Source organism: Labeo rohita, chromosome 14, assembly GCF_022985175.1.
Source record: "Labeo rohita strain BAU-BD-2019 chromosome 14, IGBB_LRoh.1.0, whole genome shotgun sequence".
Taxonomy (NCBI): Eukaryota; Metazoa; Chordata; class Actinopteri; order Cypriniformes; family Cyprinidae; genus Labeo; species Labeo rohita.
The window spans coordinates 1,073,415-1,089,177 of NC_066882.1; the positions used below are offsets into that span (position 1 = coordinate 1,073,415).

Sequence of the window (15,763 nt, forward strand, 5' to 3'; positions counted from 1 at the left end):
CTAAATGAAAAATATTCACCAAATTTCATTAAGAAATAAATAATTTATCCAGTGTTTCAAGCAGTTTGAAAATAGAGTTTGGATCAAATTGACCCCAACACAAAAGTCATGACAAAATTTGTGCAGCCTTTCTAAAACACATCTGTGTAACAAAACTTAGCATGCACATTGATGACCCTAAATGAGAAATACTCATTTAGGTGAGTATTCTTAAAAAACAAATTTTAAGAAGAAATAAACAGTTAACAGTATTTTGAGAAGTTTTAAAATCAAGTGTGGGTCAGATTGACCCCAGCACAACTGAAGAAAGCATCACATCATTGGTTTTGCAACATGCACTTCTAAGCTGAGTCTTATACACGCCATGTAATGAGTGGCATTTGTATGAAACTGGTATTCAGTGTGTTCAAATCAGTCAAGTCAAATTTATTCCTTCAGCACTTTTCACAATAAGCATGGTTTCAAAGCAGCTTGACGCAAAGTGAATCAGTCACTCTTGAGCTTCATCTTTGTTAGGATGCTGACAGTCAGACTAATCACTAGGTTTTGGAGGCAAACTGTTACACTCTTCATTATTTAAAACTTCATCCTGTGTAACAGTAAGGAACTCTAATGTTCTTCTCAAACGGTGTGTTTCAGGAATGGACATGATAAATGGAGCGATAGACAGTCTGATGTCGTCCGCAGGGAAAGAGGACTGGACCCCCGTCCTGCTCAATGTCGCTGACGCCACAATTACTGTCATCAAAGAAAAGGTGATGCTTACTGTAAATTCTTTTGAACATTTCTACATTTTCATCATTAAAACATGAAAATAGGAAAAAAAACATTTGCATTTACTTGAGAAGCTTCGTGTTCATTCACATAAAAATGATGGTTTAACACAAAGTTTTGAGAGAAACTTTCCAAAATTTCTCAGAGGAAAACAACAAAAAGTTTCTTCAGCAAATGCAAAGTTTTTTTGTGATTGCAAACATTTGCGAGTTAATATATTTTGCGAGCTAAGTATGAAAAGTATACTTCAGTGCTTGTTTGTGAACAAGCCAAGCATATACAAACTTTTGAGAGCAAATGTAAAGTTTATTGAAAAAGTTTTTCAACATTTTGTGAGGTAAAGCAAAGGTAAAGGAAAATAAAAGATTTGTGAATCAAGTTTCTTGAAGGAAAGCAAAAAAACATTGTGAAAAAAGCTTCACAAAAACAGAAAATAAGTGCTTCATCTTTCTGTTTTACGGAGCCCTTAAAAGAACAGGAAGGAAAAACATGAGATGGGAGGAAAAAAATATTCAATGCTTTTATTCATGAAATGTCATTTAGAGACAAAAATGTGTTTAATTGTTTTGGGGATATAAGTCAATGTAATTTTGGGGTGTGACCCATGAGGACTGATATAGAAAAATGTAGAGTCATTCACTAATTTGGCAGGAAAATATGGCAAACGTGGCCCATAAGGACTAATTCACCTGTATATTTTAAGTTTAAAATATCCAAATGACACAAAACTTGGTCCACATGGACACAGGACAATCTGAGGACAAATTCACTACAATAAAATCAAAGCTGTGCGACTCCTGTTCTTCTCTTTCTGCTTGGACCTTGATGAAACATTCATAGGCTTGTGACAGTAATTCAGAGCGGTGACATCGGACAGACAGGTTTATTACTGTCATTTCTGTTCTGTTCGCACAGGAAGAGGAGGAGGAAGTCATGGTGGAGTGTCGCGTGCGCTTCCTGTCTTTCATGGGCGTGGGACGAGACATCCACACGTTTGCGTTCATCATGGACACGGGAAACCAGCACTTCCAGTGTCACGTGTTCTGGTGCGAACCCAACGCGGGAACCGTGTCGGAGGCCGTGCAGTCGGCCTGTGTGGTGAGTGACAAACATGCTTCTCAGATTCCAGGGCAAATAACTTTAATCCAGACAAGTTATTTGCCTTGAGAAGGAACATTTGAGCGAATGAAAAATTGCGTGACCCAAAATTTTACAAGCAAAAGCAAAGCTTCCCAAGTAAACCCAAAACTTAGATTCTTCTTACATTTGCATTTTAATTTGACACACAGACTGAATAATTCATGCAAGTGTTTTAAAAACAAACAAAAAAAGGCTTTTTAGTATTTCCCACAAAGTTTCTCTAGGGAATGCAAATGTTTCTAGAGAAAAAAAGTTGAGAGCAAACGCAAAATTTCTTAAGTGAATAAATGCAAACGTTTTTTGAGCATATCCGAACATTTTATGAGGTAACAAAAGGTTTGTAAGTGAACTTGAGCTGTGAGAAATTAAAATCAATGCATGAGCTAACAAAACATTTGCAAACAAATTCCAATTTTTTGCATGAACATTTTGTGAGCTTTGTAAGCAAATTTTGTGCAAATGCAACGTTCTCAAGGGAACGCAAAAACTGAGGCAAATTGGAGTGAACAAAAGTTTTGTGAGTGAACAAATGTTTTGAGCAAATGCAAAAATTTGAAGAAACGCAACGTTTTTTGAACTAACAAAATGTTTGCAAACAAATCGAGTTTGCTGAGTGAACAAGCATTTTGTGAGGTTAAAAGCTTTGTGCAAACAAAGGTTTGGGAGCAAAGCAAAGGTTCTTAAGTGTATGAATGTTCTCAAGGTAACATTTTGTGAGCTAAAGCAAAAGTTTGAGAGCAAATGGCAAGTCTTTTGAGTGAACACAAGTATGAGCTAACACAAGTTTTGTGATCGAATGCAGAGTTTGAGGAAATGCACAAATTTCAAGAGAAACCAATAAAAGTTTCAAATGCAAATGCAACATTGTGTGAGCTTACAAAAGTTTTGATTGAAGGCAAATATTGTGCAAGTTAAATGATTTGTGGCAAAAGGATTCTGAATGGATTTGAGAGCAAACAAACATTTTGAGAGCATACAGAAGTAGAGTTTTGCACAAGTTTTGACAGCAAACAAAAGTTCGAGTAAACGCCAAATAAGGTTTTGAGACATTTTGTGGGTGATCTTAAAAGTTTGAGTAAGTGCAAAAGTTTTGTGAGTTACTGAAATGGTTTTGAGAGCAAACGCAAAGTTACTTGAAAGCACACAAAATGTTTGTGTGAACAAGATGTTTGTGAATGGTGAACAGTTTCTTAAAGGGAATGCAAACTTTTGTAAGAATACACAAAGTTTCGAGATCAACTATTTTCTCAATGTAACATTTTGTGAGTTGACTGTGTGCAAAAGCAAATGTTCTTGAGGAAACAAAAGTTTTGAAAGCAAATGCAAAGTTTAGAGAACAAAACGAACAGTTTTTGGCTAATGCAAAATTTTAAATATTTTCAGAGTTAGCAAAACAAAATGTTTTGTTTGCAAATGGAAAATTTCTTGAGGGAATGCAAACATTGAGACATTTTGTAAAAAAAAAAAAAAAAACAAAACAAAGCAAATCAAAACAAACAAACAAACAAAAAACGAATATGTTTGAGAGCAAATGCAAGGTTCACAAACTCAGTTTCATGAGGAAACTTTTTTTTTCAGTTAAAAACAAAAGCATTTAAAGAATTTTGTTAACTTTCAAAATGTTTGCCTTCACTTAAGATATTTTGCAGCCAAAAACTGTCAGCTCACACAATGTTTGTTTGCTTGCGAATGTTTTGCATTCCCTCATAAACTGTTACAGTAGTTCATAAAACTTTTCTGTTCACTCACAAATGTTGTCGCCTCCTAACACTCAATTTTTACGCTCCCTTGAACAACTTTATTAAACTATCTCGTTAATAATCTTTGCATTCAGTCACAAACTTTTGAAATTTGCTCACAAAACATGTTTGCTATCACATAAGAAACTGCTTGTTCACACAACTTTTGTGTTCACTCTCAAGCATTTGCATTTTTTTTTTAGTTTTTAAAAGAATGAGTTTATTTTCCGAGTGACAGTCTATTATTCATCATTCAGAATTCATGAATAACTTATGGGTTAAATCTGTGTTTTTGTCTAGTTGCGGTATCAGAAGTGTCTGGGGAAGACCGGCTCCTCATCTCCGGCCCCTGCCGACTCCGTCACCCGCCGCGTAACGTCCAGCGTCAAGCGCGGCGTCCAATCAATTATAGACACTCTGAAAAAGAAGCCCGCCCCCGAGGTTCCCCACCAATGACGGAACAGAACGGCTGTGACGGACAGCAGGTGTGCGTGTGTGTATTTACTGATGCAAACGAGAAGAGAAACAGGCCAACATAACAAAAAAAGACAAGCGAGATGAATGAGATGACGTCGGCGCGTGTAACCGCGCTGAATGAAGCATGCGTCTGCCTTACACTAACACATTCTCACCGAAGCATTTCGAGAGCGTCAGAGTTCATGTGGCACCGATCCCGTCACGCTCAGATCAATGTAAGTCTTCACACGCGTGACCTGGATTCAAGCCTCGGTGCGTTTCATTTCAAACCGCCCGCTCATTCACACGCTCGGGAAATTGGATCCTTTGAAAATTTAGCTCTTTCCCCAAGAAATTTAGAGTGAATTTTCTGCTCTTGGAAAGTGTGTAAAATGTCAGAGATACACAGCCTGGCTGATCTATCATCATGATGTTCAGTGGGAATATCGTAATACATCAGAGTCTGTCTGTAACATCTGCTCGGTCTGATACTGTAATCAAGAGCGCAACGGGGATTTTCTGTTCGCACAAACACGCTCACACACTCCTTTAGTTCAACACTGCGGCCTGAAAAAGTCCCTGCGCAAGTACGCAAACACAGACGTGAACGCTTGGCAAATGTCCGCTGCTTTTGTACAAACTCAGTGTTCCTGTGGTGAAGGACCTCAGTATTCAAAAGAAGCTCATTCAAATGTATAAATGACTTTAAACCAGATGTGTTTTATTCACATATCCAGCTAAAGATGTCACTTAGTCAACATTAACCCTGAAAAGCCATGAAATATAATTTTTTTAAAAATGAAAGTTTATTGAATCTTTAGATAAAATATAAACGTGCATATGTAGTTTTGTTAAGTATTATATTTGATCCATCAGGCTGTTATGGCTCATACAGTCTGAGAATATGGAGGAAAAACAACAGTTTTATTCAAAGACTCATTTATATGATGAAATGCAGATGCTTGTAGAGCAGTAGAGCAGATACTGACATAAAATGATGTATATATCAGTGGTCGCTCTATATCTCCAATAATACGTCTTAGTAATATGATATTAAAATTATCCAAACATATAATGCAGTGCAATCCAATGATGATTGAGAGATGAACAAATAAACATTCCTCAAAAGATGTAAGATGTTTTGGAGGCTTTGGAAGATCATTCCTCCACTGAGGAACAGTGAAAGTAAAGCTTCTGGAAACAAACCTTCCTCAAAATATCCTCATATTTGAGACTGAAAAATGATTCAGGGAGAATCAAGTAAAGCCAAGCTGCTTCAGTCCAGTAAATGTTCATCTGGAAATATGACTAGAGTTATTCTGACGTTTTAGATTTGACCACAAAAAGACGCGTGAAGCGCCAGCTGAAGGAGGACGTTTGCACAATTACACTAAAAGAGCTTTAACTTGATTGAAAAAGACCTTCACCATTGTAAAAGGTGGTTGAAATAATGTCAGTAGTTGCAGAAAAGACATCGAAACATTGATTTAATGCTAAATGGTTGTAAAAAGGTTAAAATACATATAATGCTGAATTTTGACTATATGATGTTAAAACCATTTCACAATATTGATTTGATTTGCAAATGTTGATTCAATCCTTTTGTTAACCATTGAATAACTGGTTGTATCCACTTCGGAGACGACTTTCCTTTTAAAGTGTCAAAAAACCCTCTTATTTTGGCGTGTAACAGCCTCTTTTCACAATTGCATCAAATTCCAATGATAAAATAAAGTCCTTTGCTTATTTTTTCATTAAGTATTCCACGTCATAGGATACAAACCTAGTTGACTTTAACCGTCTTAAAACACCATTGTTTCTCCACCATGACTCCTTGAGAAATTACAGAGGATGTCTAATGCCCACCGTAACGCCCCGTTGTAGCAGTGCTGAAGATGCAAAACGTACTTGCATTGCATTATGAATAGTGGAACGCAGTGATGCATGAACTGAGCTTGCTTTGCTAAAAGATTTGCGTACTTACGTAGAGCGTTTCAGGCTCTTGCATACACGAGGAATCCCTGCTAAAGTATGAGCGTCAGATATCAAACACAGGATTGTTATTTCTCACAGAGTGGTGTTTTAAACCTGATCGACCACTAAGACACTCATTTTTACACCATATTAATGTACCATGTTGTGGAAATAAAGTACATCAAAACTAATGTCTCTCAGCGTTTTATTTGCATGTAAACTTAAGTGACATTGGAAATGATGCATGTTTTGATGGCAGTGTTTAGTATTCAGCTTAAGTAATAATGAGTTATCTAGGCTCTTATACAGATATAACACTCTTAGATATTAAGAAAGTGAGTGAAATACTGACTGATGTGCATGTCAGAGCCACGGCCGCAGATGGTTCAGTCTCGCTCTGTATGGCGTTTGGGTTCGAGGAAGAGCTGGTGTCGAGTTACACCACTGCAGGTATGTGTGGGCGGGGCTTGGACGGGTAGGAAGGGCGTGGCTGTGTCTCCGAGGAAGAAGACTGTCGTTTGACAACAGAACAGGAGGAAACGTGACGGTCGCTGGTCGAAGCACTTCCTGACGGCCTTTTGGCGGAGCAGGAGGAGGGGATGAGGGATTACCATTGTTGGAAATGGCAGCCGCAGCCAAACGAGTCAAACTTTTGAACTGGTATGAACTGGAGAAAGGAGCGGGGTTATGGGCGGAGCCTGTTCTGGAGGACACACCCTGAGAGGGACATCGAGGACCAGAGGGTTTGTCTGTAAATATAGAAGTGAACACCACTTTGGTTAAAAAAACAAAACAAAACAAGTTAACAATCAAATCAAGCTAAATCTAACGTTATGATGTCTACTCGTTAAATTGAAGTAACCGTAGTGTGCTGGACTCCGAGGCGACTGAGTTCTGCCGTTCTGATGACTCAATGTCGGCTCTGAGCTGCTCGCTTTCATCTCACGGTTCAAAAATTCCGCCACACGTGATTGGTCGCTCTGTGTGGCGTGTGGGCGTGTCTTCACAGATCGTTTTTGATTGGCGGGTGCTCTGCGGGACCGTCGGCCTCTGCCTTCTTTCTTGATTGGCTCGTTCGGCTGGAAGCCGTCCAACAAGCCTTTGGCCGCTGCACGAGCGAGAACTTCCTGTGGCGTTTCTATCACTTCTGGTTCAGGCTGTATAGGAGACAGAGCAAAAAATAAATAAATAAATAAATAAATAAATACCCCCCCCCAAAAAAAAAGGCTGAAGTATTTTTGAACACAGTATTGCATATGATATGTTCTGAGGAGTTGCTTTAGATAAACGCTTCTGACAAAACCATAAAATATATAAAAATCTGTTGATTTGAGGGGAACTTCTGTACTGTATTTAAAAAAAAAAAAAAAAAAAAATGTTTCAGAGCTATATTAATAAAACACACAAAGTGTGAAATAAGGCTGGAAATAATGCCACATCTGAACCATAAATTGGATTCACACATTCCCATCTTTCTACCTCAAAAACCAACAATTTTAGCAGGAATAAATAAATAAATGGCCAAAAGTTAATAATAATAATAATAATAATAATAATAATAATAATAATAATAATAATAATAATAATAATAATAATAATAACAACAACAACAACAACAACAACAACAACAACAATAATAATAACAACAACAACAACAACAACAACAACAAAAATAAATAAATAAATAATAAAAAATTAGATGTTTGAAAATCTTAATTTTCCTGAATTATTTGACCAAATTTTTGTAATACTTTAAAACATCAAAAAAAAAAAAGTTAAATTATAAATTATAAATATCTAAAATTGTGAATCAGTCGAACTGTGGGGAAATGCCTCCGAAAATACTTCTGTACTGTTCAAGTTTACTGAAAATTTCCAAACTACATAAAAAAAAAAAAAAAAAAAAAAAAAAAAAAAAAAAAAAAAAAGGTAAAATTGAATTAATAATAATAATAATAATAATAAAAATAAATCAAAAAGTTCAAAAGTAATAGTAAAATAAAACAAAATAAATACCAAAAAAAAAAAAAATTAAGACAAATGCATATAAAAATAAATATAAATGGTATGAGTCAATTTTTATGCCACAAATCATTAGGATATTAAGTAAAGATCATGTTCCATGAAGATAGTTTGTAAACTTCTTACCATAAATATATAAAAACTTGTAATATGCATTACTAACAACTTCATTTGGACAACTTTAAAGGCGATTTTCTCAATATTTAGATTTTTTTTTATTATTTTTTATGGATAAATATTTTGAAATTACATACTACTTTTTTTTCTGAACTATTTTACATATTTTTTGTATAACTAAAACTGAACTTTTTTTTGGAAAAAATAAATACAAATTCTCCTAACTTAGGTCTTGTCTTTGTGAAGCATGTTGGATCAGCATGTGTGTTTCTTACAGGGTCATTGCTGTCTCAGCACCACACACACACACACACACACACACACACACACGCACACACACACACATACACTCTCTCTTACAGTGAATAATTCAGCTCATATGGGTGTGTGTGTTTGAGGACGTGAGGTTCTGCCCTGTTGACGCTAACACATGCAGACATGAAGGCTGAATTATTCAATACGTCCTGCCCTCCTCCTCCTCAACATCACACATTTATTGCCCATCCTGTGGTTCTGATGTGGCTTCGGCCCCAGATTGCATTCATTATGTTTGTCCTTTAGCTGAACATGAGGTCACACACCGAAACGGACCCTCATAAGTGACCGATCTGAAACGAGAACAACAGAGCCGAGTTCATCAGCCGCAAGCGTGCCGATTTTCGCCTGAACGCGGCCGAAGACTTTATTAGTCCCAGGTGTGAGAGTACAGATGCGTCGTAAAAGCACGTGTTACGGGAGAAGGGTAATATTCCCACACGCGTCTAATAGCCTTTTTATGAGACCTTTTTAAGCGAACGACAATGATCTTTATTAGTGGCTTTTATTAGTCATGGCAGGAAGGATATGGAGCTTAATGATGTTTTCCTGACTGTCAGGGCAGAAATAAATATGACAGATCGCTCTAATCTAACTCGTCGTATATGAAACGTATACATCACGTCCTTTACTGGAGTTTAACTTTGATCCAGCAGGAAGCTGAAGGAGTCTCTTCTCCTCTCTCTTTCTCAGTGTCTCTGCTGCGTTATTTTTAGCCGCAGATGAAAGCAGAGGGAGGGAAAGACGGGATTCCTCAACAGACACACAGCAGGATTAGTCAATGAGAACATGGACATGAGAAACAAAGAGCATCTCCATCAAACCCCTGAGAAACTCCTCCCAGCATGCTTTGAGCATCAGCTAGCACAAACAACATCTCTCAGAAAAACAGTCAGCCTGAAAACACTATATCTGTTCCAGCTCACAGACACACAGTTTATTTTTACTATTATTTTTTTCAATTATTATATGCGCACATACGCACACAGAAAAACATCCAGAAATTTCAGGAAGATAGACAGATAGACAGACAGACAGATAGATAAAATATTTGTAAATAGTTATTTTGCTATTTTGGCTATAGTGTGGTTTTAAAAACGTAAATATTGTTCAAAATGTATAAATTCTTTAGAAAAAAAAAAAAAAAATTAATAAAAAAAAATTAGCTCAAACTATTTTGGAAAGATAAACCAAAATAAAGTATTTTAGTTCTTTTATTATTTTTTTTTTTTAAATTAGTGTAGTTTTAAAAATCTAAATCTAAATATTGTTCAAAATATATAAACACAAATTTGTTTAAAAAATATTTAAAAAAAAAAAAAAAAAAAAAAAAAAAAAAAAAAGTATAAATTATATAAATAACAAATAATACCAAAAAAAAAAAAAAAAAAAAAAAAAAAAAGACAAAACCCACACAACACTTTCCAATATTAACAAATGTATTTTAAATATATTTTAGGTAGTTTTTTAGGGGGTTTTTTCCTTGCAGTGTGAGTGGTTTGCCATTTTATATATTTTATGTATTTGTCAGATGCTTTTATATAAAGATATAAAGTGAGTGTTCAGAATATACGCGTTTCTTTCATTGGCTATCAATATTGACTGTGCGGTAAACACAAACAGCTCGATCACACAATCAGTGTTTTCTCTCATTACTGAGCTGCTGATTTAGACAGAAACACTCAGTGTAGCAAACTAACACTAGTTCTGTAGTATGTAGTGTGTATTCTGTGCACAGTATGCAGGAAATCCCTGGATGAGATGCTTTATTCACAATAATGCATAGTATACAACCAGATCTTTTCACTTCTCACTTTTTAAATGCTGAACTAATAGGATTTTGTTCTGGGTTTCTGATGGATGATCTATATACTACATGATTTTGGGCCATCATGAGGGTCAGTAAATGTTTTTGGGAACAATAAAGCTGATGTTCAGTACCTGTCGTGTGAGCAGCGCTAAAAAGCAGCCATTATTATGATCTGATGCTTCCAGTCTGAAGAATTTGGCCTTCATCTCCTCTGATTCCTCATCATCTTCAGTGATGGAGTCCTGCAGGAGACTTGGAGAAGTCAACCTGACACACACAAACACAAACACACACACATATAGTCTGGTTTATTATCCTTGTGGGGACTCTCCATAGGCGCAATGGTTTGTATACTGTCCACACTGTATTTTCTATCCCCTTACCCTAACCCTACCCCTAAACCTAACCCTTACAGAAAACTTTCTGCATTTTTACTTTCTCAAAAAATCTCATTCTGTATGATTTATAAACTTTTGTACCCATGGGGACCACAAGCCGGTCCCCACAATGTCAAAAATTTCAGGTTTTACTATCCTTGTGGGGACATTTGGTCCCCACAATGTAGCAAAAACATGTACACACACACACACACACACACACACACACACACACACACACACACAGAGTTAGGTTATGGCCGGTCACATAACATTGGTTAATGGAAACGTAGTCAGTTTGCAATACTTTTTTAAAAATCGACGTATAAAACAATTGCCAAAATTTTGCACAAATCTGTAATGGAAATGTGCCTAGTGACTTGTATTTTTTTTTTTTTTGGAGTATAAGTGATTTTTTCTATCATTTCATAGTTTGATATTAAATATATGGTTATATTAAAAACTAGAATGATCTCTGAGCTGTATTAAACTTTGTGTGTACATCTAAATGTCACTTCAGATGCAGCTTCTGCAGGGTAAAACTTGATTTTGCGGATACAGATTTTAGCCCTATACAGTCTTATTTTTCTAATTACATTTATTGAATAAAATTTACATGGAAGGGGATGCATACATTTAAAAAGGTCCAAAACAAACAAACAAACAAACAAACAAAACAAGCAAGCCCCTGGGAAAATCAATTAAAGGGGACAAATTTTGCCTCTAAAAAAAAAAAAAAATATATATATATATATATATATATATATATTAATAATTTGTTTCACTGCTTATTGGTAGGTAGATTCATTTTTTTCCCTGGCCTTACTGGATTCTGCATTTGTTTTATAAAAATGGCCGATATTTCTTTTAATAAAGTGACACCAGAATCTTTGTGAACTGCTGCATTTCCATCTGATCACACAATGCAGCACTTAGAATAAGTGTGAATGTGAAAGAGACCAGAGAAATGTTCATCCTGTTCATAATTACTCGTTCATTTGACACTGAAAACTTGAGGGAGAGAAACTATGCGTGCAGCTTGACTGTTTTCTATCCTTCTCCACTGTATTCCACAACAGGGCTGCACAATTAAATCAAAACATGATGCAAGTCACAAAATCGCCTAGTTTTGGCTCATTTTACTGAATGTTTGTACTGCAGTTTGCTTATAATGCATTGAAAACATTAAGCACTCAGGCTTAGTTTTTTTAAATTATTCAAATGTTTTAGATGTTTACTTCATTTGCAAGTTACTTTGGATAAAAATTGTCTGCTAAATAATTAAATTTACACGATTAATGAGAAGTTCCTGAAAACTGTTGCCAACGACATAAGAAAATGTAAAGCTCTTCCTTTAGGTTTCACCTAAATAAAGGTATATGAAGATTTAAGCAATGCAATGTGAAAATGGAGAAATTAAGAAAGATAATACTTCTTTTTAAATGCAGAACATAAGATGTTGTTTTAACGTGATTCTTTTTGCCTTCATGTCTCATAAGCATTAAGTGCTAACTGTGACAACTGTGTTTCAAAAATCACATCTCAATGTTCATTCATAAACATAACCACTAGAATCACTGACAGTGTCCAAAATCAAAGCTTTTCCACTGTTTGCAGCTACTGATGATCTAAACGCTTCAAAAACGTAGAAACAAATCTGTCTTTCAACACTTTAGCAGGATTCTCATGAGGGATTTTTCAAGATCTCCAACTTACTAGTAGCCATTTAACTAACTTACATAAAATAGACAGAAGAGGAGAAATTATATTACTGCAGAGACATTAAATAAGAGCTGATTTATAATAAAACTGAGATTGCATGTGAGGAACAATTATTTCAAACACTCTCTCTGTTCCTTACAGAACACTGAACTTTATACTCAACAACAGCTGCTCACCGTCAGCTGATTGGAGCACAGGGAGAGAGGGGCGGGGCTAATTATCACTGCACACAGCTGATTGGTTAATCACGACTAGCTCACTCTATCAGCCACTTAAACACACACAAAATTTGGGTCATGTTTGAAATGTGCTGAAACACGTCATTTGACTTTCAAATTGCCTGTTCAAGAAACACCACATTAAAGCATCAGTATTTAATCTAACTTGTATTTAAATTATTAAAAATGGTTTGATGCTATATTGTTTTTGCAGAAAATATAATTCAATTTGTCAGCTGCCTCAAAAAATGCTTTGCCTTACACCACTTATATTGTGTTTACATCTGTTTGTTTATTTATTTTAAGTTATTTCTGTTTCTGACTAAAGAAAGCAGTAATTAATCCTCAAATCACAAGTCTGTTTTAGGCAGAGGCTGTCAAACATGACAATTAAAAATCACGGCACTTATAAAATATTTTCAATGTATATTTATATACAAAATATTAATGAATTCTTTATAATTAATATAAATACATTAATTTATTTTTTTTATTGTAACATATATAAAATTGTTTTAAAAAAATCATCAGTGATTTATTTTATATTATTGATTTTCCATAGCTTATTTATGGAAGCCCGTTTCCGCCACTGAATAATATTTTTTTTAAAAAAAGGTTACTTTTTTTTTCAGAATTGTAAGATATAAACTCGCAATTCTGTGAACATATCAGTCTTTTTTTGTCTTCTCAGAATTGGACTTTATAACTCACAATTGCAAGTTTATATATTACAATTATTTGCAAGAAAAAAAGTCATAATTGTGCGATTAAAAAAATGCAAGATAAAAAATTGCAATTACCTTTTTTTACTTTTTATTCAGTGGTGGAAACGGTCTTCCATACTTATTAGCACAATGCACTCTCATAATAAAATGAACGTTATTAACCATCTTTTTATTTAATTCTAACTGGCAAGCTTTTTAGATGTGGCCACTCTAAAACTGGAACACAAAAATACAGTTTTTGCTCAGAATGCAGCTAAATCAAAGACAGTTTGATTTATCATTAACTTCATTCCTTTTTCCATTTTTATGTACACAGAAAAAAATAAATTGTGATCATGAGAAAACAACTTTGAGATGTAAGTTCACACACACACACACACACACCTGTAAGGCGATGCTGTGGAGTGATTCTCCTGTGTTTGTGAGAGAACCGTCTTGAGCACCTCCTCGTTCTCCTCTGGGTGAACAGAACAGGTGGAGTAAAGCACTGCTCGAACCTGAGGAACTACACACACACACACACACACACACATAAGCAAAACGATCACACACACACTGCAGAGAACCATGACTGTCTGTTCACTGACGGACTACAATCGATTCACACCGGCCATTAATTAACGCTGTGTTAACAGGAATCTGCAGGGAGGGACTGAAGCCTCTTCACGCTCAATAACCGCTGATGAACCGATCTCACACACACCCACACAGAATCAATATGACGCAAATCATCACAGAAATTATAAACGTCAATAGAGGGATCACTAAGGATCACTAAATTTCCACTAGCACATTAGTTTGAACTAGTTAAGTTCAGTAGAGTTAAATGAATCAGCTTTTTAAAGAAGTCCAGTTCCAGACAAAAATTTACATATAATGTCACCCCCTTGTCATTCAAGATGTTCATGTCTTTCTTTCTTCAGTCGTAAAGAAATTGTGTTTTCCGAGGAAAACGTTTCAGGATTTTTCTCCATATAATGGACTGATATGGTGCCCCGAGTTTGAACTTCCAAAATGCAGTTTAAATGCGGCTTCAAACGATCACAAATGCGGTTGTAAACGATCCCAGCCGAGGAAGAAGGGTCTTATCTAGCGAAATGATCCATTATTTTCATTAAAAAAATACTATTTAAATACTTTTTAATGTCAAATGCTCATCTTGTCTTGCTCTCCTTGAACTCTGTGTATTCTGACTCAAGACCAGTGGTGGACGAAGTACACAAGTTGAGTACTTGAGTAAAAGTACAGATACGTATAATAAAATATTACTCCAGTAAAAGTAAAAGTGCTCCTCTTTCAATTTCACTCGAGTGAAAGTACAAAAGTACCCGATTTTTATGTACTTAAGTAAAAAAGTACTGATAGATTTATTTTGCAATTTTATATAGGCTACTTAATTGAATTTTATATTAGCACATATTTTTTTATAATCCTACTGCTCAGAATATTTGGGATTTTCCCCAAAAAATACATTTTTGTTGTTGATATGGACTATGTTGACGAGAGTGATGTAGTAATATTCAATGTGAAGCTTACACTGAAATGTACCTGAGAGAAAACAGATTTGACCATCATATTTCACCAGTAAGAAAAAAGTGTTTTAAAGCTTGTTTTGCATAATGTGAGAATATGACCTGAAGTTAGCAAGAACATTTTAAGGACATTTTAAGGAAAATATAATTATATTTACATAATGATATTTTCCTTTCAAATATTGTCTGTGTAAAAACACCCCTGGCCAAATGTTCCCAGAGAGCATCACTTTCCACTTTGATAATTACTGTAGTTACCATGACCTGAACATCACATCCTTTCTTTTTCCCTCGGATGTTAATCTATCTAGGTGGTTGAATAAAAATATGTGGACTTTATATCTAAAAATTATCTCAACTTAGCACCAGCAAGCAGCTAGACAGTTAGCATTAGCTAACAATATTTACTTAATCATTTTCAGTATGGTTGAATAAACGTTCATATCTGTCTACTCCAGCTGATCCAAACAATATAAAAATTTATACTGTTGCTAAACAATATAAAAACAGACATGCGTAGCATTTTAATAACTGCTAACGTTACATCAGCGAGGAATATGAACGTGCAAGAGTTATTTTATTTAAGCTGTTATTTAAATTTTTCGTTTTTGATGTGTCTGAATTCAAACATTTCAGTGCGCTTAAACAGACAACTTTTTACAGCAGATGTAATTCACAAACAACGGACAGCTTTGACCTAAATATGATTTTCAGTTATAATAATTAATCCTAAAATTCGACATTAGTAACTTACTTTTCGCAGCATCAGTCGTGCGCGCACAAGATCTCCCGGTTCTTACTTGTGAATTCAGTTGACTGGAGACTCGCTCTAAACGGATCAT

At 35.2% G+C, this 15,763-nt stretch overlaps 2 protein-coding genes across 3 annotated transcripts in view; one reads left to right on the forward strand and one right to left on the reverse strand.

Moving 5' to 3' along the window:
- Positions 1 to 5,104, forward strand: part of LOC127176342 (amyloid beta precursor protein binding family B member 2) — a 29,404-nt gene extending 24,300 nt beyond the window's left edge. The window contains 3 exon segments of the mRNA XM_051127969.1: positions 640 to 755; positions 1,690 to 1,872; positions 3,954 to 5,104. Of these exon segments, the coding sequence (XP_050983926.1) occupies positions 640 to 755; positions 1,690 to 1,872; positions 3,954 to 4,109 (455 nt within the window). The 3' untranslated portion in view covers positions 4,110 to 5,104.
- A 1,244-nt stretch (positions 5,105 to 6,348) lies between these two features.
- LOC127176341 (putative methyltransferase NSUN7) overlaps positions 6,349 to 15,763 on the reverse strand; it is a 32,486-nt gene continuing 23,071 nt past the window's right edge. The window contains exons 10-13 of one of the 2 annotated variants that reach the window (XM_051127968.1): positions 13,774 to 13,894; positions 10,479 to 10,614; positions 6,946 to 7,240; positions 6,349 to 6,832 (exon numbers count right to left, since the gene is read on the reverse strand). In XM_051127968.1, the coding sequence (XP_050983925.1) occupies positions 6,447 to 6,832; positions 6,946 to 7,240; positions 10,479 to 10,614; positions 13,774 to 13,894 (938 nt within the window). In that variant the 3' untranslated portion in view covers positions 6,349 to 6,446. Of the gene's footprint in view, positions 6,833 to 6,927; positions 7,241 to 10,478; positions 10,615 to 13,773; positions 13,895 to 15,763 lie in introns of both variants that reach the window. The other variant, XM_051127967.1, reaches the window with a different exon arrangement.